The sequence below is a fragment of the Macaca thibetana genome, chromosome 1 (assembly GCF_024542745.1).
Source record: "Macaca thibetana thibetana isolate TM-01 chromosome 1, ASM2454274v1, whole genome shotgun sequence".
In the NCBI taxonomy this organism is placed as follows: domain Eukaryota; kingdom Metazoa; phylum Chordata; class Mammalia; order Primates; family Cercopithecidae; genus Macaca; species Macaca thibetana.
The window spans coordinates 62635062-62661815 of record NC_065578.1 but is presented as its reverse complement, the minus strand read 5'-3'; the positions used below and the strand labels follow the sequence as shown (position 1 = coordinate 62661815).

At 34.8% G+C, this 26754-nt stretch overlaps 1 protein-coding gene and 1 long non-coding RNA gene across 5 annotated transcripts in view; both read left to right on the top strand.

Annotated features, from left to right (window-relative positions):
• LOC126934963 (uncharacterized) overlaps nucleotides 1-26754 on the top strand; it is a 159699-nt gene that overhangs the window by 64021 nt on the left and 68924 nt on the right. The gene's annotated exons all lie outside the window — the stretch shown is intronic.
• The window catches only part of ITGB3BP (integrin subunit beta 3 binding protein), a 74760-nt gene that overhangs the window by 40831 nt on the left and 7175 nt on the right, over nucleotides 1-26754 (top strand). For 2 of the 4 annotated variants that reach the window (XM_050755608.1, XM_050755679.1), the window contains exons 4-7: nucleotides 4054-4123; nucleotides 20726-20804; nucleotides 21217-21310; nucleotides 21711-21767. In XM_050755608.1, the coding sequence (XP_050611565.1) occupies nucleotides 4054-4123; nucleotides 20726-20804; nucleotides 21217-21310; nucleotides 21711-21767 (300 nt within the window). Of the gene's footprint in view, nucleotides 1-4053; nucleotides 4124-20725; nucleotides 20805-21216; nucleotides 21311-21710; nucleotides 21768-23612; nucleotides 26211-26754 lie in introns of those variants that run through there. The other 2 variants (XM_050755762.1, XM_050755528.1) reach the window with 2 other exon arrangements.

Genomic DNA, 26754 nt, shown 5'->3' with positions numbered 1-26754 from the left:
AGTCTCATTCTGTCACACAGGCTGGAGTGCAGTGGTGTAATCTTGGCTCACTGCAACCTCTGCCTCCCAGGTTCAAGTGATTGTCCTGTCTCATCCTCCCAAGTAGCTGGGATTATAGGCACATACTGCTGTGCCCGGGTAATTTTTTTGTATTTTAGTAGAGACAGGGTTTCACCGTGTTGCCCAGGCTGGTCTCAAACTCCTGAGCTCAGGCAGTCCACCCACCTCGGCCTCCCAAAGTGCTAGGATTACAGGCGTGAACCACTGTGCCCAGCCTACATTAGTCTATTAATAAGCATTGCATCATGGTTAAGAGCACAGTCTTCAGCTAAATGTCTGGGTTTCAGTCCTCACTCACTAACTTTATGGACTGGGATAAGTTATGTAACCATTCTGTACTTCTATTTTCTCATCTGTAAAATGGGAACAAGAGTGACTGTGTCAGAGTTGTGCAAGTTAATTAGATATCATATGTAACATATTTAAAGCAATGCCTGGCCCTAGTTAATACCATGTAAGTGTTAGCCATTGTCATCACTATTGATTGTGCTTCCAAGTGTCAACAATTTGTTGAAAGCTATCTTCATTGGTTAGGGAAAGAGCTCCCTGGAGCCTTACCAAAAAGCTCAAATACAATTCTGAATCTAGTTCAGATTCAGTGATGGTACATTTGTCACCAATGTTTTGTAACACTGCACTTAAAGAGAGTCAAATACACAAGTGTTTGCTCACTTTTACATATAATCTCACAAGAAAAATACCATATAGATTCCACAGTCCTTTTGTATATATTCATTGTGCTTACTTTTTTTTAATAGAATGGAATGAAATAAAGGAATGTATTAAGTAACTGGAAAACTCATTTACTACTCAATATGTTGTATTACTCAACAGTCTAATAACTGATCTAAGTATTACTCTTAGAAATATTAAAATTCTTCATATTTAACAGCTGAAAATTATTTAAAATCATAAATCCTTCCACGAGAAGACTGAAGTTAATACTATTGATGCATTTTTACAGGGTGAGATATTTGACTAGTTCTCTTATAATAAAAATATTTAAAAAGGCATTGAATACCTAGTGAAAATTCAAATAACATTCTTTACTATTTCTTACCTGACATTTTTTGCTATTAGTGCTGAAATGTGAAAACGAATTACAAGTTAAAGGAACAAAGTAGGCCGGGCGCGGTGGCTCAAGCCTGTAATCCCAGCACTTTGGGAGGCCGAGGCGGGCGGATCACAAGGTCAGGAGATCGAGACCACAGTGAAACCCCGTCTCTACTAAAAAAAAATACAAAAAATTAGCCGGGCGCGGTGGCGGGCGCCTGTAGTCCTAGCTACTCAGGAGGCTGAGGCAGGAGAATGGCGTGAACCGAGGAGGCGGAGCTTGCAGTGAGCCGAGATCGCGCCACTGCACTCCAGCCTGGGCAACAGCGTGAGACTCCGTCTCAAAAAAAAAAAAAAAAAAAAAAAACAGGAACAAAGTAATTTTAATACTTAATTTTGGAGCCTTACTGAATGCAAACAGCATAGTACAAAATTCAGGAAATTAGTATTGACCTTTAGGCAAAGATTTTCTGAAATAAAGGTTTAAGGTACATTTGGGTTTTCATTTGTGGTTTTCCACAAAACATTCATTTTCAGCTTAACTTTTTTCAGAGACAGATTTTAATTTATTACTCCAAAACTCTCTAAAATCACAAAATATTGTTATTCTTTTCCCCTTACATTCTTTACTACATTTTTAACCATATTAATTTATTCCGTTTGAAACAAGGATACTGACTTGTCAAATAAGGCATAGTTCATAAACAAGAGAAATAACTAGTGCTTTAACAAAATTTCTAAATTATAACTTTTTTCTCCTTTTGCCATTAGAGACTATTTTGGGGTAACATGATAGGTTTTTGTTGTTGTTGTTATTGTTTTTGAGGAAGACATAGGTTCAAAGTAACAATGAGAGGAGTTATTATTAATCGACTTCTGAACCAGTGGACTCAATGAAATTGAGTTTCTTTTGACTCTTTTTTATTAGTGGTCAACAGTTTGGGTTATTCATTCATTTGCTTGTTTATTCATTCAATAAACATCAAAAGCTAGTATATGCAAGGCACTGAAAATCTTAACTGTACTAATATGTATCCTCAAATACTTGCTAATTATGTATCAAATGTGTTTAAAGTACTTGGTGTATATGGTAGTATAAAGTACTCTAGAACAAACAACTAAATAGCTCATAAAACAATTATCTGCTTAACCATTGATAAGTACAAACATTATGTTCTACAAGAGCTATAAAATCAAACAAACTTACATTTCAACCCAGTGAGCATATGAAGGATTATGACTTAGTTACATCTTATGTCTTCACGTGTGCCTCTGTCAATTTGTGAAACTTGTAAAAGTTTAGATAAGCTATGACCTTGGATAACTAGATGGCATTTTAAATGGAATGTAACCATTTATTTATTTTATTGTTATCTTTTTTTTTTTTTTTTTTTTTGAGACGGAGTCTTGCTCTGTTGCCCAGGCTGGAGTGCAGTGGCGCGATCTCAGCTCACTGCAAGCTCTGCCTCCCAGGTTCATGCCATTCTCCTGCCTCAGCCTCCCGAGTAGCTGGGACTACAGGCACCCGCCACCGCGCCCGGCTAATTTTTTGTGTTTTTAGTAGAGACAGGGTTTCACCGAGTTAGCCAGGATGGTCTCGATCTCCTGACCTTGTGGTCCGCCTGCCTCGGCCTCCCAAAGTGCTGGGATTACAGGCGTGAGCCACTGCGCCCAGCCTGTTATCTTAAATAAATAATGAATGATATACTTAGATCTTTCCAAGGATTTACTAAATAAATACACATTTAAAGATTCAGGTCCTCAAAAAATTTAAATAAAATTACCATATGACCCAGCAATCCCACTACTGGGTGTATATTCAAAGGATATTAAATCAGTATGTCAAAGAAATATCTGGATTCCCATGTTCATTGCACCATTATTCACGATAGCTAAGATACTAAATCAACCTAAGTGCCCATGAACAGATGAATGGATAAGGAAAATATGGTATATATACTCAATGGAATGCTCTTAACCTTTAAAAAGAGGGAAATCCTGCCACTTGGGACAACATGAATGAACCTGGAGGATATTATGTTAAGGGAAGTAAGCCAGGCACAGAAAGACAAATATCACATGATCTCACTTATAAGTGGGATCTAAAAAAGTCAAAATCATAGAACAGAAAATAGAGTGGTGGTTACCAGGGTCTGCTGGTCGGGAGGGCTGAGTGATTGGGAACATGTTGACCAAATGATAAAAATTTCAGCTAGACAGGAGGAACAAGTTCAATTATTGTATAATTGACTATAATTGATAGCAACGTATTATACAGTTGAAAATTGCTAAGAAAGTAGACTTTCAGTGTTCATACCACAAAAAAATGGTAAGTATGTAAGGTAGTAGATATGTTAACTAGTTTGGTTTAGCCATTTTACAATATATACATATTTCAGAACATGTTATATACTATAAATATTTAGTGTCAATTTAAAAATAAAATTAAAAGGTACTTTTACCCCTAAAATCAAATTTATTTTACAATGTTACTATGAGGAACTTAACTATTTTCTGAGTATCAGTATCACCAATCCCTTGTTGTTAACTTGAGAAAAAAAATAGAGGTGGAATAATGCAAACTGGAAGCCTTAATATAATATCATTGATTAAAATCTTTGATGAAAGTATCCTTTATCTAATAAAGTTTACTAATGCATTTTAACCTAATTATGGAATCATATTGGATTTCTCTTTAATATACCAACCTTCAATTGAAATTTTATTCAAAAGATTATTTTTTCTTATGTGGTATTGTGAATAAGAAATTAGGCAAATAGGAAATGGAAAAAAAAAACAAAATAGGATACTTTTTCTTTTCCCACCTCCCTTCCATTTGTCCACCTTTTTACTTTCTATTTAAAATTTGACAAAATTCTATTTAAAATTTGATGATTTCTCCTTTAACTTTATGTCCTTTTCTTTATTACACATATATAGAAAAGAGAAAAAAATTGAATCACCCCAGTTTAACTGAAAGCAAAGAATCGACAACAAAAGACAATGATGAGTAAGTTTGTTATTTTTGAAATTACATATGTGTATTCTGCAGGAAGATGTTCGTATTTGTTAAAGTGACCATTTAAAAGAATTTATTTGTAGAAATTAATAGTTTATACCTGACCTGAAATATTCTCTCTTAAATAAGTAAAATACCTTAGTTGTGATGTGGTTTGTGATATTCTATAATGGTTATATATGATGCCTTAATTTTAATACTCATTGAGCCCAGTTCTCCCAGCATATGCATAATAGACCAGCTCAGGGTAAAATAGAGTAAGACATTTACTTCAGATTTACATGGATGGAGAAGTAATACGTGGTTTAGGAACAAAGTGTCTAACAAATAGCTGGTTCAGGATGGAACTAGAAACAGTGAAGCCAGCAGAGAGAGATCTAGAGGAACCTGGAAGGCCTACAGGCCAGCAACCAATCATTTTCATATTGTCCTGTCGGTGGTTCCTTTGAATGAAGACATTATCTGCAGAAAGCTACTGTCTACGTAGGAAAAGCCTGGAAAGAATACAGATGGCTCTCCATATGTGTGTATTACACATTTGTGGATTCAACCAATGACAGATTGAAAATATTTTGAGAAAAAAATGAATGGTTGCATCTGTACTGAACATATACAGACTTTTTTCTTGTTATTATTTCCTAAACCAATACAGTATAACAACTATTTATGTAGCATTTACATTGTGTTAGGTATTATAAGTAATCTAGAGATGATTAAAGTATATGGGAGGATGTGCATAGGTTATATGCAAATGCACCATTTTATATAGGAGACTTGAGCCTCCATGGATTTTGGTATCTGCTGAAGTCCTGGAACCAATTCTCCACAGATACTGAGGGACAACTGTATTCGTATCGTCTTCCTGGAAGGATTGAATTAAGCAGAATGGGGGTTAAATTTTCAAAGTAGTGCATATGTTTAGCTCATTTACCATTTCAGTGTATCTTCTATCTACCACACCAGTGGACACTAAAGAGTAAAGATAAGGAAAATGAAGTTTCTCCCCATTGGGAGCTTATGTTTTTTTTTTGGTTTGTTTTTTTGTTTTTTTGCCCTGAGACAGGGTCTCACTCTGTTGCCCAGGCTGGAGCACAATGGTGTGATCGCCATTCAGTGCAGCCTCAACCTCCTGGGTTCAAGCAGTCCTCCCACCTTAGCCTCCTGCGTAGCTGAGACTACAGGTCCACACCACCACGCCCTACTAATTTTTGTGTATTTTTGCAGAGACAGGGTTTCGCCATGTTACCCAAGCTAGTATCAAACCCCTGGGCTCAAGCAATCCACTCACCCAGGCCTCCCAAAATTCTGGGATTACAGGTGTGAGATTCTGCTTGCAGCCTGGGAGCTTATGATCTTATGCTGTAAGTTAATATACCTTCCTCAATTTAGAAATGGGTTATGTTTACAAATGTTTTTGGAGTCATTTACATGGAACTCAGAATGCATTTTCCATGCAAATAGTGTTATAATCTGTGGTTACAGCCCTGAGTCAGGGCACAGATCTATTTATTTCATGATATAGCTGAACTATAGTTTTGGTAGTAGTCCAGATTAAAAGATGTGGAAACTGAGTGCCATTTAAAATACTTTAGGGACAAAGAGAAGAGTTTTTCAAAGAATCCTCATTGTTTGGCATCTCCTACATCTGTCCATTATTTGCTTTTAGTAGCTGTTTGCCCTTGACATACTGCTCCTCCAGCTCCAAATATTTGCATGTTTCAGTCTTTTCTGCCCCACAAATATTTTTGTTGTAAATTATTTCTTCCTACTCCTAATCAAAGCTTTTGTTTCCTCAGTGAACTGATCTCAACTGGATATTAACAGAAAGCATTCTTTTTTGTTTAACTTATTTAATGTTTTTTAACATAGGAAATATATGTACCCAGGAAAAAGTTCAAATTATACAAAAGGATATACAACGAAAGCAAGTAGCAAGTAAAAATTTATAAATCACAGATAATCTTGTATTTGAAAGCAGGTGCCTGCTAAACCGAATTAATTTCTGATGCAGTTACATAAAGTGTAAATAGGCAGCAAAGGAGGAAATGTTTTTGGACAAAAGTGATACCAGATAATCAAGCCTGTTGTTTTTCTCCCCGAATCAGCTCCACTTAATAGTGTCTTTCCTTCTTTCTTCTTGTAAACCCATCAATTTCTTTAGAGCTCAGACTTTTAAAACAATAGCTCCCATGGCAGTGGGCTTCAAGGAGCAAGGGAAGAACAAGAACCATTGTTATGAGTCACATAGGAATTTGCCTCTGTTTATTTAATTTATTAATTTCTCTCCATATTTGTTTCTAAAGATCTCTGTTATTTAAGTATATCACTCCATGAATTGGTGTTATAATTAGTGAATTTAAGTATGAGCTGAGACATTTTACAACATATAAAAATAACGGGCCAGGTGTGGTGGCTCACACCTGTAATCCCAGCACTTTGGGAGGCCAAGGCGGGCAGATCACTTTAGGCTGGGAGTTCTCCCTGTCTCTACTAAAAATACAAAAATTAGCTGGGCGTGCTGGCGGGCGCCTGTGGTCCCAGCTACACAGGAGGCTGAAGCAGGAGAATCACTTGAACCCGGGTTGGGAGGTTGCAGTGAGTTGATATCGTGCCACGGTACTACAGCCTGGGTGACAGAGCAAGACTCTGTCTCAAAAAAAAAAAAAAAAAAAAAAAAAAAAAAATTCTGTCAGGAGACTGAGGAAAGAAAATTGCTTGAGGCCAGGAGTTCAGGGCTGTAGTACACTATGATCCCTCCTGTAAATAGCCACTGCATGCCAGCCTGGGTGCCACAGTGAGACCCTGTCTCTAAAAAAAAAAAAAAAAAAAAATGATACTTTTTTTTTTTTTTTGAGACAGAGTCTCGTTGTGTCGCCCAGGCTGGAGTGCAATGATGCAATCTCGGCTCGCTGCAACCTCTGCCTCCTGGGCTCAAGCTATTATCCTGCTTCAGCCTCCCTAGTAGCTGGGTGTGGTGGTACATGCCTGTAGTCCCAGCTACTCGGGAGGCTGAGGTGGGAGGATCACTGGGGCCCAGGAGGTCAAGGCTACAGTAAGTGATGATCATACGAATGCACTCTAGCCTGGGTGACAGAGCGAGACCCTGTCTCAAAAAAAGAAAAAAATAACCCTAGAAAATAACTATAATTTAGAAAGCAAGATGCTTTTTAAATACATTCTTAGCCAATTAGAACAAATAATCTATTTCTATGAGAACACTAAATGTTAATGATTATAAACTACAAAACAAGTTTCTAAATAAATTTTCTTATTTCCAAAAGCTAGTGAATAGTCAATATCCATCACTGGCCTGTAATCCCAGGACTCTGGGAGGCCAAGGAGGGAGGATCACTTGAGGCAAGGAGTTAAGAGACCAGCCTGGGCAACAAAATGAGACCCCATCTCTACAAAAAATAAAAAAATTAGCCAAGCATGGTAGTGTGCACCTGTGGACCCAGCTACATAGGAGGTTGAGTTAGGAGAATCATTTGAGCCCAGGAGGTGGAGGCTGACATCTGCAGGCCGAAAGAGCCATGGCTTTGGAAGGGCCATAAGTTCCACCACACTCTTGGTGGTTCTCACCCTGCAGCTTGGAGAAGGTGCAATACTCTCCATTACCACTAATATAAATAATGTTTGTAAAATTCTTACCTAATAAAAAATTTAGGACAGGCACATGTCTGCTTACAGGTAAGGTATTTTTTGTCTGTTAAAACTAGTCTGTAGCTTTTTTCATGAATGCTTTGTCAAATTATGAAAGTTAAAGTGCAGTGATATTTGAAGACTGTAAGTGATGGTGTATCTTGTTTCTAATAAGATAAACCTTTTTGCCTTTGTTTTATCTTATTAGGGAGTTATATGTCAGTGTTTGAAACATGCTGTGTGGTATAATAGGTTTAAAATAAATTCTTTAAAAGAGGAATACTGAAACTAGCCTTGTAGATTTGTCTGGTGCACGTGATGAAAGCTACAGCTTTATTTGGGGTTGGTGGCAATGCCCTGCTGGCTAACTTTCAGGTGACTGGGTTTTTTAAGTTTGGCAAGTAGAAACTTCTAAAATTGGATTTTCCTTTGGAAATGTGTAGGGTCGGGGGAGGATGTCCTAACCCTATGTTGCGATCCTATGTAGAAAAATATGGGCTTAAATAGAGCCCGCATTTTTTATTTTAATCCAGTGTTCCACATGTGTGACTGCTGTTTCTGAAAGAAGTTTCCAAAATGTCACCATTTCTCAGAACTGAATAAACGTATTGCCAAGAGGCTTTTCTTAGGAATGAAACGTATCTGGGTAAATCTAAACAAAATTGCCTCTGTCTTCACAGTACCAAAGTTCACATAAAAGGTGAAAGCTCCTTTACATATTAAAATATGTATCTGTAACACTAATTTGTTACCATTATGAATTCTTTCAGCTCCATTTTAGGAAAAAGTAGTTGGCTATTTAGAAGTATGTATGTCATTGTTAGTCTACAGATAAAAACATCCTGGGTCAGCCCACTCTGTCCACTACCATAGGCTACAGAGAAAAGTCATCATTGCTGTCAATACAAGTTGATGGTTTCCAATCTTAAAAAATTTTTTTTAATTAAAATAAATTTTTAAAAAGTTAAATGCAATAAAAATACAAATTTGAATAGAAACATGACTCAAATTATTTTTATAAATACATAGTTTTGTTTATTTAAACCAAAATCTTGAGACCCTTAAAAACACAAAATTTATGAAGTAGAGTTCTTAAATTTATGAAGTAGAAAACAAGCTTAAGAACTGCAAACAAAATTTCTCACTGGGCTGGGCGTGGTGAGTCACACCTATAATCCCAGCACTTTGGGAGGTCAAGGCAAGCAGATCACTTGAGTTCAGAAGTTCAAGCCTGAGCAATATAGGGAGATCCCATCTCTACAAAAAAAAAATTTTTTTAATTAGCAGGCCTGGGTGGTGCACGCTTGTAGTCCCAGCTACTCAGGAAGCTGAGATGGGAGGATCACTCTAGCACTGCAGGTTGCACACCAGCCTGGGAGACAGAAAAATACCCTATCAAGAAAAAAAAAGAAAAAAATTCCATGGGTAAAATATCTATAAATACCTTGTGTATGCTTTTTTTTTTTTTTGAGACGGAGTCTCGCTCTGTCGCCCAGGCTGGAGTGCAGTGGCCAGATCTCAGCTCACTGCAAGCTCCGCCTCCCGGGTTCACGCCATTCTCCTGCCTCAGCCTCCCGAGTAGCTGGGACCACAGGCGCCGCCACCTCGCCCGGCTAATTTTTTGTGTTTTTAGTAGAGACGGGGTTTCGCCGTGTTAGCCAGGATGGTCTCGATCTCCTGACCTTGTGATCCGCCCGTCTCGGCCTCCCAAAGTGCTGGGATTACAGGCTTGAGCCACCGCGCCCGGCCTGTGTATGCTTTTAACAGTTTAGAGACATTTTTTAAACTCTAGATTCTTAAATAATTTAAAATTTATAGAAAATTGGCAAGAATATTAAAAAGAATTCCTTAACACTCCCCCAGAGTCACAAATTGTTAATATTTTGTCACCATGTACTTTTATTCTCTCTGTCACACATGTGCACACACATACATAGGTACCCAAACTTTTCTGAATATTTGAGAAGTTGCAGACATCCTTTTTTACCGCTAAATCCTTCAGTGTGTATTTCCTAAGAAGAGCATTATTTAGCCATAGTAAAAATATTAAAATCAGAAAATTTAACATTGATATAATTACTGTTATCTAGTATATACTCCAAATTCAAATTTTCCCAGTAATGTTCTTTATCACAGCTTTTCTCTTGATCCAGGATTCAATCCAAGGTCACATATTACAAAATAGTTCTTAAAGTTTCCTTCAATCTAGAACAATTTTTTTAACCTTTTATTGTCTTCTCTGACAGTGACATTTTGTTAGAAATGTCAGAAAAAAAAATTTTGTTTTTTCTTACTTTTCACTTTGCTTTTTTTACTGATGAATACGTCCTGAAATCAATTCCTATTTTTTAAATAGTGTAGACTCTTTTTTGTACATCATTCCTCAGTTGTGTTTGCCTGATATTTTGTCATTAGTCATGTTATGTATTTTGGGGCAAAAATATAGAAGAATGTTGAATTACATCAAGAGATATTTTGTCCTATTATTGATTAATTTTAATCATTTGATTACAGTGACGTTCAGCAGGTTTATATACTATAAAAGTAATCATTTGGCCAGGCGCGGTGGCTCAAGCCTGTAATCCTAGCACTTTAGGAGGCCAAGACAGGCAGATCACGAGGTCAGGAGATCAAGACCATCCCACCTAACACGGTGAAACCCCGTCTCTACTACAAAATACAAAAAACTAGCCAGGCAAGGTGGCGGGTGCCTGTAGTCCCAGCTACTCGGGAGTCTGAGGCACGAGAATGGCATGAACCGGGGAGGCGGAGCGTGCAGTGAGCCGAGAGCGCGCCACTGCACTCCAGCCTGGGCGACAGAGCGAGACTCCGTCTCAAAAAAAAAAAAAAAAGTAATCATTTTCCCTTTGTAATTAATAAATACTTTGTGGCGAGGTACTTTGTCATGTTTCACCCAGTAGTTTTAACATACATTGATGATTCTTGCCTGAGTCAGTTATTACTATAATGATTGCCATAGTCATAATTTTCTAACTCCATCATTTCCGTATTTATTAATTGACCTTCTGCTGGTTGACCATTTAAAAATTCATCTGTTCATAGTGATACAAGGTTTTTCCTTGACTTCCCCTTTTCCATATTTCTATCCCATCTCAAATCTAAATTTCTGTCTCCTGAGAGCAGCAATAAATTTGCACATTTGCTTAATCCTACATCACACGCAAAATACTTGCAGAATTCCTGTGCTCACAGCACTGCTAAAAACAAACCTGCGAAGCATTCAAGATTTGTTTGCAGTTTTTTGTGCTTAGATTAAAGATACATAGTCAAATTACTGTTTTCAAAAATTATTTGGATTAGTTCATCATTTGAAGTATTCATTTGAAATAGGTTTTCTTGATCGTGAATTTTACTTTTTTCTCATGCTTTTTGACTTTTTAAAATGAGATAAGCCATTAATATAGTCCTAAAAGTCAAAACTGTTGCCAAAAAAGGATACTCAGAGTAGCATTAATCCCTCCCTCATTCCTGCTACCTATTTCTTGTGGGTAACCAAATTCATTAGTTTCTTATTTACCTTTCTTATGCAGTTTCATTTTGTTTTTTCTTACTTTTTTTATATAGAAGATGGCACACCATATGTACTCTTTTTGCTTTGCTTTTTTTTACTGATGAATACGTCCTGAAATCAATTCCTATTGATCAATTTGGAGAATTTTAAATGTAAGAATCCTCTCAACAGGAAAATACAGTTCCATGTTCTAGGTTTAAAAATTTTTTATTCACAAAACAAATAGTTAATGGCGTGTCAATAAAGCCCATTTGTAAAAAAAAAAAAAAAAAAAAAAAAAAAAAAACAAAAACTACACATTAATATTTTATGTGAACTTCCATATCCTTTATGTTTTGCAAGGAATATATATAATTTACTGCGATTGGCTTTTCTTCCTCATGGCAATTTGCTGCTGCTGTAGCTGGCATTGCTATGAAAATGCAATAATGGTGACTGTCCTGTAAGTTTTATTTTCAGATAATTGTAGATTTACTTGCCATTGTGAGAAGTAAAACAGAGACATCATGTGTAGTGTTTTCCTAGTTTCCCAACATAACATCTTATAAAACTGTAGTACAATATCACAACCAGGAAATTGACATTGACTCAATCCACTGATCTTATTCATATTTCCTGTTTTGCAATGAACTCATTTGTGTATTTAGTTCTATGCAATTTTATCACATGTAGGTTCTTGTATCTACCGCTGTAATCATGATACAGAACAGTTCCATCACCACAAGGATCCCACCTGTTGTATAGGCCCTTTTTTTTTTTTTCTTTTTTTTTTTTTTTTTTTTTTTTTTTTTTTTTTTTTTTTTGAGACAGAGTTTCACTCTTGTTGCCCATGCTGGAGTGCAATGGCATGATCTTGGCTCACTGCAACTTCCACCTCTTGGGTTCAAATGATTCTCCTTGCCTCAGCCTCCCAAATAGCTGGGATTATAAGTGTGCACCACCACCAGGCCCTGTTAGTTTTTGTATTTTTCGTAGAGATGGGGGTTTCACCATGTTGGCCAGGCTGGTCTCAAACTCCTGACCTCAGGTGATCCACCCACATTGGCCTTCTAAAGTACTGGGATTATAGGCATGAGCCACTGCACCCAGCCTAGGACTTATTTTTAATCACTAGCTCATTCTCTCTTATAGGCAGAAGAGTAACTTTTTTAGATGTGTATTTTTTTTATTTCTGTACTGACCTAAATAAAACCTTTTTAATAGTAGTGAGTTATGCCAGAACTGGTTTTTAAAAAATGTTTGTTGTTTTGTTTTGCATTATGTATACAATTTAATTGTGACAACCACTGGTCAGTATTCTAAGTTCCTCTTGACTGCTCAAATGATGGTCTCTAGGGATAAGTTAGTTGAAAATGTTTATCAGAATCTTAGGATGAAGATATATGCCTATATTCCATATTATGCCTATTCTGTAGGTGAGCAAAGGCTAAGAGGAAAGCCAGTCTTAAAAAGAGAATTATTTTCAACAATTTAAAATTTTAGATATGGAAGACTGAAAACTTTCCCCAAAAGATCAGGAGCCAAACAAGGACACCTGCTTTCACCACTGGTATTCAACATTGTATTGGAAATTCTAGCCAGAGCAATTAGACAAGAAAAAGAAATAAAAGACATTTAAATTGGAAGGGAAAAAGTAAAACAATCTTTATTTGAAGACGAAATGATTTTCTATAGAGAAAATCCCAAGAGTGCACAGGAAGCTACTAGAGCTAATAACTAGAGTCAAAAAAGTTTCAGGGTATAAGATCAACACACAAAAATCAGTTTCCATATACCTGTAATGAATTTGAAAAGGAAATTAAGGAAGCAGTCCATTGCGGTAGGATCTGAAAGGACAAAATACACAGGAATAAATTTAACCAAAGAGGTAAAAAACTTGTACACTAGAAACTACAATTCATTTTTGAAAGAAAATAAAGAATATCTAAATAAAAGGGAAGATATTCTGTATTCATGGGCAAGAAGATTTAATATTGTTAAGATGTTAATGCTACTACACAAAGCAGTCTACAGATTCACTGTAATTCCTGTATTTCTTTTGCAGAATGATTAAACAGCATTTTTTGCAGAAATGGAAAAGCCTATCCTTAAATTCATATGAAACTACAAGAGACCCCAAATAGCCAAACAATCTTGAAAAAGGACAAAGTTGGAAGACTCATATTTCCTGATTTCAAAACATACAGCAAAGCTACAGTAATCAAAACAGTATGGCACTGGCATAACAGTAGCCATAGAGACAAATGGAATAGAATTGGGTGTCCAAAACACACGCATACATCTATGACCAATTGATTTTTGACAAGGATGCCAAGTTTATTTAATGGAGAAAGAATAGTGTCTTCAATAAATGTTGCTGGGAAACAGGATTTCCTTATAAAAAAGAATGGAGTTGGATCCCTACCTCACAGCATATATAAAAATTAGTTCAAAATGGATCAGTGACCTAAATATAAGGGCCAAAACCATTTATAACTATCTTAGAGGAAAACATAATGATAAATCTTCATGACCTTGAATTTGTTGATAGATTCTTATATAACAACACCAAAAGCACAATGAACAAAAGAAAAAATAAATTGGACTTTATCAAAAGTAAAAGCTCTTGTGCTTCAGAGTACACCATCAAGAAAGTGAAAAGGCATAGCACAGAATGGGAGAAAATATTTTCAAATTATATATCTAATAAGGGTTTAATGTCCAGAGTATATCAAGGACTTCTAAAACTCAACAAGAAAAAAAGACAGCCCAATTTTAAACATAGGCAAAAACTTGAGTAGATATTTCTTTTTTGTTGTTTTGGTTTTTTGTTTGTTTGTTTGTTTGTTTTGAGACAGAGTCTCGCTCTGTTGCCCAGGCTGGAGTGCAGTGGTGCTATCTTGGCTTACTGCAAGCTCCGCCTCCTGGGTTCACACCATTCTCCTGCCTCAGCCTCCCGAATAGCTGGGACTACAGGCACCCACCACCACGTGTGGCAAACTTTTTTTTTTTGTATTTTTAGTAGAGATGGGGCTTCACCAGGGTGGTCTCGATCTCCTGACCTCGTGATCTGCCTGCCTCAGCCTCCCAAATTGCTGGGATTACAGGTGTGAGCCACCGCACCTGGCCTTGAGTAGCTATTTCTTGAAAGAAGTTATACAAATTGCCAATAAGCACATGAAAATGTATTAAATATCATTAGTCATTAAAGAAATGCAAATCAAAACTACAGTGAGACCTTACATTTTACACATTACATCTACGAGAATGGCCATTTAAACAAACAATAAAAGTGGAAAATAACAAATATTGGCAAGGATATAGAAGAATTAAAACCCTTGTACATTGTAGCTCCTGTGGAAAACAGTCTGGCACTTTCTCAAAAAGTTAAACATATAATTAACATAAGACCAAGCAATTTCACTCCTAGGTGTATGCCCAAAATAATTGAAAACAGTGACTCAGATATTTATATACCAGTGTTTATTCCATCATTATTCACAATAACCAAAAGATAGGAAACAACCCAAATGTTCATCAACAAATAAATGGCTAAACAAAGTGTGGTATATACATACAGTGGAATATTATTTATTCATGAAAAGGAAGGAAGTTCTGATACATGCTACAACATTGAAGAATCTCGAAAGCATTGTGCTAAGTGAAATAAGCCAGACACATATAAGGACAAATATTGTTAAGATTCCAGTTGTACGCAATATCTAGAATGGACTAATTCAAAGAGACAGAAAGGAGATTAAAGGTTACTAGAGACTGGAGGTGGGAAGCATGAGGAGGTATTGCTTAATGGTTATACAGTTTCTGTTTGTAGTAATAGAAAAGTTTTGGATATAGTGGTGATGGTTGCACATATTGTGAATGTAATGTCACTGAATTGTACACTTAAAAATGTTTAAAATGACAAATCTTGTTATATATATTTTATCACAATAAGAAATTTAAAAAAAAAAAGTAAGCTGAACGGAATGCAGAAAAGCTCCTTGAGACAGCCTGTAAGAATATAATGAAATGCATAGACCTAAACACAGGGGGAAATTTTTTTTTTTTACAAAGGATATCAATTTCATTTATATTGACCAGGTTTTTTTGTGATCAGTCTTCATGAAAAGTGCTTTTAATTAATTTTTATGTGCATGAGAATTGCCTGGAAATGCATATTTCTGACCTTCTCTGTTAGTAGTTCTTGGATGCAGCCCAGGAATTTGTATTTTTAACCATTTACCAAGGAATTCTGATGCCAGTGGTAACTGAATTACACTTTTGGAAGTATTACATAATGGTTGAGAACATAGGTCAAACACACCTGGGTTCAAGTCCTGACTGTGCCCCTTGTTATAAAATCCTGAATAATTAAATTATTTATTAGTACTTCAGTGTTCGTAGCTGTAGAATGGAGATAATATTTCCCATGGATAGTTGTGTTGAAAATTAAGATATAGTTTGTAAAGTAGTAAGTATAGTGCCTTAAACTAAGAAAGCATTAAAAAAATGTTAACAATATATTTCATTGTTTTCATAATTCAGCTATCATCCAAAATTATCAGTTTAGGTTGAGGGAGATGGAGATTCGGTGACCTATTTACCTTTTTCTGCATGAATTGTAGTATTGTAAAGATTTAGAAGAACCTAAGGAATTCATCCTTGTTATGTACATTTAATGCACAAGTCTTGAGATTTATAAAAGTACAATTTCTTAGAGGTAATAACTTTCAGATAATAGCTTTTAGTAATAGAATTAATTAGGGATGTATTTGTGGCCTCTGAGAATACTGTATTAAAAATACTAAGGCAGAAATATAAATATAAGAGTTTAGTTTTAATATGGAGGAAGTGGAGATTGGGTTAGGCTGTCATGTTGAGCAGAAATTAAGAAGATTCATTAAATTAAGTAAATGGAGAGTTAAGCAGCATTGGGTGCTCAGCAAAATCATACTTCTAATATTGACTGTCAATTCTACTGTGAGGCTTTCCCCCCCCCCCCCATAGTACTCACAGCTTAGGCTAGGAGCAAAGAAAACAAATAGGGACATCCTGGGTTACCTGTGAGAAAGACATATGTGGTGGAAGGTTAGGGAACTGAATTAATTAACTTTGTCAGCAATATAACTGATGAATCATGGAGACTACATAAGACAATAGGAGAAGGAAGTTAAAAAAAAAAGAGAGAGAAAACTGCAGGATGGGCATACTTCACTTGACTCTAGGGATGGATGGTCACTGGACTAGGTCTTTTTTCTTCTGTTCATTGATCCATCAAATAGTTACTGGGTACCTACCACACCTGCAGGCACCTTATTAGTTAACACAGGTTATAAAAGTAAATAAGGTAGATACCACCCTTGCCTTCATGGAACTTACAATCTGGTAAGCAAGATATATCAAACAATTGGAAGTTACAAAAAAGGAGGGAAATCAAGATTTTTTTCAGGCCATTATCATGGCTTTTACAGGTTTTCACTCTTCTTCCAGTATATCCACAATGCCTACACAGTACAGTAAGTACCATGGCTTGCATCCTAGGGAATCTATAAATCACCGGGTTCTTTTTTCATTTGCTCTACTCCTTTGCTTCTCATTCTTTCACATCTAGGATGGCACAGCACATAGCAGGAGCTGAATTAATGCTTGCTAACACCTGCCTCAATAAATCTGAATTAGAAGCACCAATTTAATAACAGTTTCTCTTTGTTCTTTTAGTTCTCTCCTCAGAATACTTCTGAGGGACTTAATAGAGAAAAAGTAAATGATGAAACTAAATTTGAAGCTAAGAATGGAAAATAACTGAAAGAATTGAAACTGGCCAAGATAGGAAAAATCCTGAACTGGTACAGAATTATAGTTTTGAAAGTCAAGTTACCCCTGACTTGAGACTGAAGTAGTTAATATAGAAGGAAGGAAAAGCAGAATTAATGGATACATCCAGTGCTTCTCATGGATTTTATTTGGCTGTTGCACCTAATTTCAGTTGTTTTTCAGAATAAGGACTTTCTCTTTGAGGAACGTGAAAGAACTCTGAATTTCACAATGCAACTCTTCTAAGCAAATTGGAAAACTGCACTGAAAATCCTGAATTTTGACATGTAGCTCCCTCAAGAGAAAAACTACTAGATGCTTAAAAAAAAAAAATGCTGCTTGGTTTTTAGTTATGAAAAAGAAGGTTAATTCAAGGAAGACCAAGATTTCAGATTTCTCAGGTTGTGCTACAATAGTCTTTGACCACAATGCAGATTTGATTAAATCTTGTAAGGATGCCATAAAACTGGCGACAGTCACTGGATATCTGGATGTAGTGGCCCATTGACATCTGGATGGCTCAAAGGATCATTATAAGTAAAGGATTTGGGCCAGGCGTGGCTCACGTCTGTAATCCCAGCACTTTGGGAGGACGAGGCGGGCAGATCACAAGGTCAGGAGATCAAGACCATCCTGGCTAACACGGTGAAACCTCGTCTCTACTAAAACTACAAAAAATTAGCTGGGTGTGGCAGCGTGCATCTGTAGTCCCAGCTACTCCAGAAGCTGAGGCAGGAGAATGACATGAACCCAGGAGGTGGAGCTTGCAGTGTGCCGAGATTGCGCCACTGCACTCCAGCCTGGGTAAGAGAGCAAGACTCCATCTCAAAAAAAAAAAAAAAAAAAAAAAAAATTTGGTCCAATTTAATCTAGTCAGAGGCAAATCTATTTGAGAAAAAAATAGTATTCTGTAAAATATGAATGGCACCAGTGATGATACTTTTACTCACCAACTTGAAAGAGCCACAATAACTTTGAAATTTTGTAATTTCATAATGAACTTGATAAATATATTCTTCAGGCAGCTTGAAAAAAATGAAAGATTGTTAGTTTTCAGGAATACATAAATTAGTAAAGGAACATCAAGATGATGTTAAAAACTAAGGGACTGTACACAAACCATAATGCTATGTTAGGGCAACAAAGTGGAATTTGAACCATGCATTGAAAATACAGAAAAGGGCTCTCAATAGCAATGCAAATCTACTTTTCAGCACAAGTAGGATGTTTATGAGAATTCCATTTTGTCTAGGATGAAGAAAGTGGTAGAATTATTTCTCCCAAAATCTGCTTAGCAAATAGTTTATCTCCAAAGATTATGAAGGCTTCTTCAGTGACTCAGAAGATGTGGAAAATAATGCCTTGAAAAAAAAGGATTTTTCAGGATTTAACAGTTGTATAACACTTAAAAAAAACCATTCATGGGGATTTGGTTGCCTTCAAAGTGGGAAAAAGAGGTGATTTCGTCTAGGGAGAAGAAAAAGGAGGAGGAGAGGAAAGGGAATCAGAATAATAATGAGAAGAGCAATGGCATGTCTACTAGTCTACTTGATCCTGCAATGGATACAAGTGTCCTTGAGAAAGCACCTTCAGCATATCAAAGATGTTTTGAAAACAACTTCCCCAGATAATTGATATTTAATCCATACAAGTCTCCAAGATTGTTGAAACAGTTTGTTTTAGCTTAGCCCCTCAATTACTATCTTAATGTAGGAGAGCTGCTAGTAGGTCCTTTGGGGATGCTACATTATACAACTTTTGGGGGCACGATTTACATCTAACTCTATGTAAACAGAGCCACTCGGAGACATTCAAGATGGCAGCCCTGCCACAGCATTCCCACACAATTCCCTATAGGTGAACAGGGAGTACCATCAACTCTTTAAGATATAGAAGTCAGTTTAAAAAGGCTCTGCTATTCCAGTTCTCCCAGGAAAGGGATGCAAGTTACAAGGCAGTAAGCCCCTCAGATTCCTTCTTATAGCAAAGTAACTTAATTTGCCTCTACTTTGTACTCCTGTGGTACTCAGTAGGCTTTGGCATCATATGTGAGAAGCTAAAGGATCCAGCCTGGGTGGGAGTCCCTTAAGTCCTTGTTTCTTCAGGTCTTTGGACCCAATTTGAAGGAAAAGGAATTCCTTTATGATACCATCTCTCAAACTGAGATTCCTTTATGATACCATCTCTCAAACTGAGATTCTCCTGTTAAGCAGTCAGGGCCTCAGACAGATGACTTCTGATTGAAAATACATAATAAAGGAAAACTTTTAAAGAAAAGAATTCACCCAAAATTCCACTGTCCTCATAATTTTTAGCTTTTGAATAATGTTATCAACTCTTCATTTCTTGTTTGCATACTTAGATAACATTTTACTTAATTGAAACTTACTGTACATACACATTATATATCAAAATTTTAACATATTTGTCTTATTTTTAATAGCACAAAAATGTCAATGAATGACACTGATGTAATCTTGAAAAAGCATTTAAATAGAATTTCTGGTTTCTCTCATAAAATCTATATGGATTTATGCTGTTTGAAACAGTACTCACTAGCCATACATGGCTAATGAGCACTTGAAATATGGCTAGTATGAAATGAGGTGTGCTGTTAATATGTAAAGTATACCTGGATTTGAAAAAAGTATAAAATATCTCAATTTTATATTCATTATATGTTGAAATAATATTTGAATATATTGAGTTAAATATTTAAACATTATTAAAATTATTAAAGTTTGCCTTTTTTATTCCTTTTAATGTGGCTACTAAAAATTTTAAGTTACATACATGGCTTACATTATTTTTCTATCAGACTGTGTTGATATGGATTATCACAAACAGCTATGGGGTCTTAAAATTTGAAAAGAAACTAAAATTTTAACAGTAAGGGAATAGTTAAATCACTTTTAGTATGTTTACTAAATAGAATATTGTGTAGCCTTTAATATGTGGCCCCCCCAAAATTAAGTAAAGAAAGCACAGCCAGACACCATGGCTCACACCTGTAATCACAGTGCTTTGGGAGGACAAGGTAAGAGGATCTATTGAATCCAGGAGGTTGAGGCTGCAGTGAGCCATGATCATACCACTGCACTTCAGCCTGGGCAACAGAGGTAAACCCCATTTCTTTATAAAAAGAAAAAAAAAAGCATGATAACAAAGTTACACAATTTTTTTTTTTAAACTAGGAGAATTTTTCCAAAAAGATAACTGGAGATAGGTTCAGAAGACTGAATTCCAAGTGATGTTTTCCTCTTTTCCTTTTCTTTATTTTCAAATTTAAAATAAAGTCACGAAACTTTTTTTATTTTAAAAAAAGTTACTAGGTGATACTGATTCATAGACTCAGTCAAGGTAAATGAAGGAATGGTGGTGTATTAGTGTTCTCATTGTGGCATTGTGGAGAAAGGAACAGCCAACTATGTCTTCCATTCCACTGCTCAGTGGGAATCGGAAATTAAACTCCAAAAGAGGGGACAGTTGATAATATATATATTGTGTTTATAAAGAATGAAAGAACCTAAGTCAAAGGTCCTTTAAAAAGAGTTAAAGCTTTGAAAATGACTTGCCATGTTTAAATGCTTCCCCTTGCTAAGTACTATCTTTTTCTTTATTACTAGATTGATGATGTTGCTATCTAAAGTTGAGAAATTGTCAGAAGAAATCATGGCGATAATGCAAAATTTAAGTAGTATACGGGTTTGTATTTTTTCATACTTCTACCCTGTTTGAAAAGGATAAAAGGAAGGAGTGTCCCAGATTGGAGAATCCAATCCAGGAAAGAGTTTGCACAGAGTATGTTTAATTTACTTTTCATGGGAATTTTTTAATAGGAGAACACTATTTAACCATAATATTTTAGTAATATCTGGCTTTTCATATTTAAATATAAATTTGTAGATTATGTTTCGTCTTTTTAGTTAATTATAAATTGTTTTTATTCAGGCATTTTAGGGCTTGAAATAGTTGGCCTGCCAGAAAAAGTTAAATATCCTAACATAGAGTTTAAGTTTTTCAAATGAAGGAAATAATATACTGTATTTTTCACTAGACATGTCAGTAATGTCATATGTATAGAGAACTTAACTCATTCAAGATGGCTTTCTTGTAGGCTTTGGAGGGCAGTAGAGAGCTTGAAAATCTCATTGGAATCTCCTGTGCATCACGTTTCTTAAAAAAAGAAATGCAGAAAACCAAAGAACTAAGTAAGAATTTATGAGTTTTCAATGACAATAATTTTAAAGATAAACCTATTAATTTGTTTCAAATTTAAATTTGATAGATTTATATATACCATTACTGGACATGTGATAAAAATACTATTACCTTTAAATAAGAAGCCACATGTCTTTTATCAGGATGTGTTATTTTGGGGATTCTTCTTGAATGTGAATGAAAAGAATGCACCTTGGAAACTGGTAGCAGGCATTTCAAATGTAATGCCCATTTTTATAATATATAATAAGGTATTATATTTTATACTTGGTACTTATAAATATGTATTATTTTGGATTTTTTTTTTCTCATGAAGTTGTTTGTTCCAAGTAATGAGAAATTCTCCATATTCTATGTTAATTCTTGACATGGGATTTTTACTTCTTTTAGTGACAAAAGTAATTAAACAAAAACTGTTTGAAAGGAGTTCAGGACTTCCTCACAAACGTAAGTAGTTGTGTTTTAGTTTATTACATAAAAAGATGCTTTCATCCCATTTTGCCAATTAAAACTAATCATCATGAGTCCTTTTTAGTGATTTTCTTTTTTCCTCAGAGATCCCTGTTCTGAAGTGTGTTCTTTTAAAAGATCATGAATCTCATTTGAAAAGCTTTATATTGCATTTAGCAGATGATACCTGATGAGATCAACTTCTCTGATTGAACTTTTTAAATGTCTTTTGAAATGCAATCTTCAACATAAGATTTAAATTTTGTCTTTTTATTAAAATTTATTTTTGAGAATACAGACGAATATGAGCAACAATGCATTAATATACTGCAGTTTTTAGTGTTGCACTAGAACCATTAAAAGTTACTTTCTAACCAGTATTCTGGAAACTTTCAGATCATTAATGTGCTTTGTTCTACTATGAACTCTTATGCCTCTGATCATTTCACAGTATGGAAAACTAAATAAACAGTGTTTAAGTTTCCATAGGAAGTACACATTCATACCTTCACACCTCAATAAGCAAAGTAATCATGAACTGTAAAATACTAAAACCTTTAGACTAATGTAAGAGTGATTAATAGTACCTACATGAATGCCATTTAGCAATTTCTGCAGGTGGAATTAGGCCTTAAAATGGGCGGCCGTGTTTTTAGGCTACCGCTTTTAAATACCGATGACTGCCATTTATTGAGTACCTATAATTACTATATTCTCAATACTAGGATCAGCAGATCTTTACAGCATTGTGGAAAGATAGCTACACTGTATTATCATTGTCATTATAGACAAGGAACAAAGATACAAAAAATATTAAGTAACTTGCCCAAGACTTCTACTTAGGTAACAGAGCAAGGATTCCAAGCAAAGACCAGTCTGGCCTCAAAAACTCTGGTCTTTTCATTATTCTTTGTTGTCCCTTCCTAAAACAAATGAAATCATCCAATCATCCCAGCTTTCAGACTCAAACATAGCACATAATTGAAACTGCTTCAGCCAATCTGGTATGTTAGCCTAGGTTTAGAACCTTTAATAAGCCAGTGATGGGTTGGCAATGGGAAGTGCTGGGATTGCCAGGCAGTCAGATCTAAAGGCCAGCTGGGTCATGGCAGGGCTGCAGCCATGGCAAGACTCCTCCAAAGTTCATGTGGGAAGGGAGCTGAATAGACTTCCTGAGCTTTTCAGTTGAACAACTAACATCTACTGTGATGCCAAGAATTTAAGAACATGAAAGGTAACTCTTTCTTGGAAATGGCTTGGGATCTCTTCTTTAAAAAAAAAAAAGAAAAAGAGAAAAGAAAAATTTAGAGACAAGATTGTACCCTGTCACCCAGGCTGAAGTGATGATTAGTGAAGTGGGATTACAGGCATGAGCCAACACACCTGGCCTCTTGTGTCTTACTTTAGTTGTGTAACTTGATTAGAATGTGTAACTGGGTTTCAGTGGTTTCAATCTCTCCTAACTTGACAAGTTTTAAAGGATCACAGTAGGAAAGCAAAATGTTTATTATTTCCCAATTGGAAGAAATCTTGCTTCTACATACTCTATACCAATAGTGTGATTTCTTTAAAAATCTGTAACTTCCTAGAACTAATTAGAATTAGGCTTAACATAGTTGACTTTTGCAAACAGCTTTGAGAAATAAGGAAGCGGAAAACTCTGGAATAAATAAGTGAACTGTCAATGCTAATAATGTAAAAAATTTGTTTAAATTTATATTTTATTAAAATATTTTTCCTTCCAGGGGATACTTTTTTCATTTCCTTATGGCCATCTAAAATACATGAATTCATTGTGTGTTTATGCATGATCAGCCTTAAAACTCTTTTCTATTATTTTAGGCATTAAGGCTGACTTGCCCGTTACCAGATTTTCCCAAAGGACTGAGTTCCTGCATAGAGGAGACTGTATGACTAAACCATGTTTGTAAATTTCTAATAATCATTGATTTAAATGAAAACTCAGTTTAAAAATATATAATACATAGTATCTATATAAGTATGTTATATATTAATGTGTATTCTATATAGTCATCGTCCAATTCTGTTTCTTGGCAGGAGCTACATTAGCTCTTTATATTTCCCAAGGTTTTAAAAACTTCATTAGGTTTTCAGCTAATTTTGGGAAATTCATATTGCCTAAAAAATAGATTAAAGCTTATTTTTGTTGTAATTTGAGTTTGAGCTATATCCTGAGTGCTTTTCCTACCTCTTTCTCTGGTTCCTAACATACATATTAGTTTTCAGGGTTTTTTGTTTGGTTTTTTATTTTTGGTTAATGATTATGTACATACACAAACGTTCACACACATGTAAATTTTTTTAGTAAGCTAACAGCTTTTACCCTTTTCTGCTCATACATTCATTTTAAGAGGATTTTGCTAATTCTTTTGACATCTCAAACTAGTTTGCTTTATATGTTCCTTATTCTGCCTTATTCTGGCCTTGAAATTTCCACTTTCTTTTATTTATTTATTTGTTTATTTATTTATTTTTACTATGCTATTACACAGAATTGTTTAAATTTTAAAATGTTTTGGGAGTTTCTCATAATATTAGAAAATAAGTAAAATAAAAATCATCACTATAATATGTATAGGATTTATTAATTATGAAAATGAGAATAAGCCAATTACTTGTTTCACTATCAAAAGAATGTCCTTCAGATTCTTCTGCATTTTTGGTGGGGTTTTTTTGTTTTTTGTTTGTTTGTTTGTTTTTTGGTCTTTCAGATTCTTACAAAATTTTCCTGGAATAGTTAAAGCAGACAATACCATGAGAATTTCAATATTTATGCTATCATTGCCTCTTCTAATTGGTCTTTTAGTTCTACTAATATTTAGTTTTTCATTTCAGTTAACTTCAGTTACAGTCTTTATTACAGGAAGAGTATAATTGTAAAAATAACACTCTAGTATTTTAAATAGACATCTGACACAGATTCTTAAGGCTTTATATAACTTATTCAAGAGAAATTTAAAACATACACAATAAAATTAAAAGATACACTGAGATTTGCATAGTGTCATAAGAACTGGACCTGGTAAATCAGGGGATGCCTTGATGAGAGCATATGAATAAAAGAGGATCTCCTCTGCTAAACACAGATTTCTTAAACAAAGGAAGGCTTCTTTCTTTCTTCAGTTACTTAGGAAATAAGCCTAATTTTGCTTTCTTCAATAACACTGGCTTTATGACTATTAGGAAAATAATGAAATGAAAGGTTCTTTTTGTGTTAGATTTGGATGTGAATTTTCATAATTATTTTAAATTTGTTATGCTGAAGATTTAAAACATATGACCATTCAGTGGGCTGATACAGATGGAATGTCACATTATCATCACATGGTGAGGCATGAAATTTATTTATTTTACATAATCAACCTCTCCTTAAAACAACTTGTTACAGATATTCCTTAGTCAATAGATGGCATTCTATAGTACTTAATATTTTCAGTTTTTTCTGAAGATACTAAAAAATACCATCATTGTTGGTCTTTGACTAGTACTTCCAATAAACAAAATGTTTTTGAAAAGAATGTAAGCAAATTGTAGAGCAGTTGCCAGGATATGAAATCTAGACACTTAGCTTCAGTCCAAAACATATTTTATCTGTTTTGAGAATAATTGTGTAGGTTGCAGTATGCATATTTTAAATGAAATGGAACCATCTGAACTTTACATTGTTCAATGTTTCAGCTGTTTGTAATAGAAAATATTTCAGAATTTCCAACTTTGGTCTGTTTTAAAAAGCATAATCTACAATGTTCCTGTTTTCTTTAGTTAATTTTCTGTATTCTTACATAGTAAAATTCATCTTGGTTATAGGATTTTAAGGTTATCAAATTCTTAGACAACAGGACAAATTTAAAAGTCTTTCTGTTGTAACACTATAAAATAGTTTGCCTCTTCATTCTAACCACCCACTGAAGTATTTTTTAAACATAAAAATATGTTGTTCTTTCCCCCACTCAGGCTTGAAAAAGTATTCATCATATCAGCTGAATAATTTCACTCCCAGAAGACTACTACCCTTTTAGTTTTCTATTTTATCTTAACATTAAACAATGTATTTTTTTCAAACAGATACTTCAATTTTAAAAGCACTGAGGTTTGAAGTTTAGACATGACGACTTTTAGGAGAAACAACAGAAATTCCCCCTATGCTTTAACGTTCTGGATTTATCTGGAGATAAAAAATGGAGCCATTAATTTTGATAGCACAAATATGCATTAATGTACAACTATAGTCCTCAGCTCTTTATAATGATTCAGCTATCATGTATGCCATATGTGAGTCATAACCTTTCCTATTAATAATATTAATGCTCTTGTTTTACACGATTTGTCTTTGTTTTGGGGTATGCATTTCACCTGCTAAAAATGCATACTTGAGATTTGTCTAGGATTTAAGTAAAAATAAACAGGTTTATTACTTTTTATAGCCTTTTAAATAACTTCTTTCATGATTTAAATTTTTTATACTTTAACAGAAGTATGATAATTTTTCTTTCAAATAAAATCAGTAGAAAAAATTTTAAACTATAGATTTGGACTCACTTAATAGCAATTAGGTGTTTAAAAGGTGTAAATAACTTGCTATCAGACATTACAAATATCCAGGTGCTCTGTATGTGCTGATGACAACAAAATTGAAAAGAAAGACTATAATAATTCTGACTGGTTTTCTCTGCAGAAGATATTGATTATTTGTGTGTGGTGAGAGATTTGGAAAATTCAATTAAAGGAGTTGTGCAAAGGTTTCATAAATTTTCCTTCTACAGCGTGTACACAGACATTGTTGCGTATTAAATCAATGCAGCACTTCACAATATATTTTCTTTGAAACATAAAAATAAATAACATTTAAACAGTTCTGCTTACTACAGAAACAAATTTTATTTTCTGTGAAGCATTTAGTCATGTGCTATCACTGACTCATACACATTTGCCAGCTGTAACAAATTTTATAGACATTTTCCCC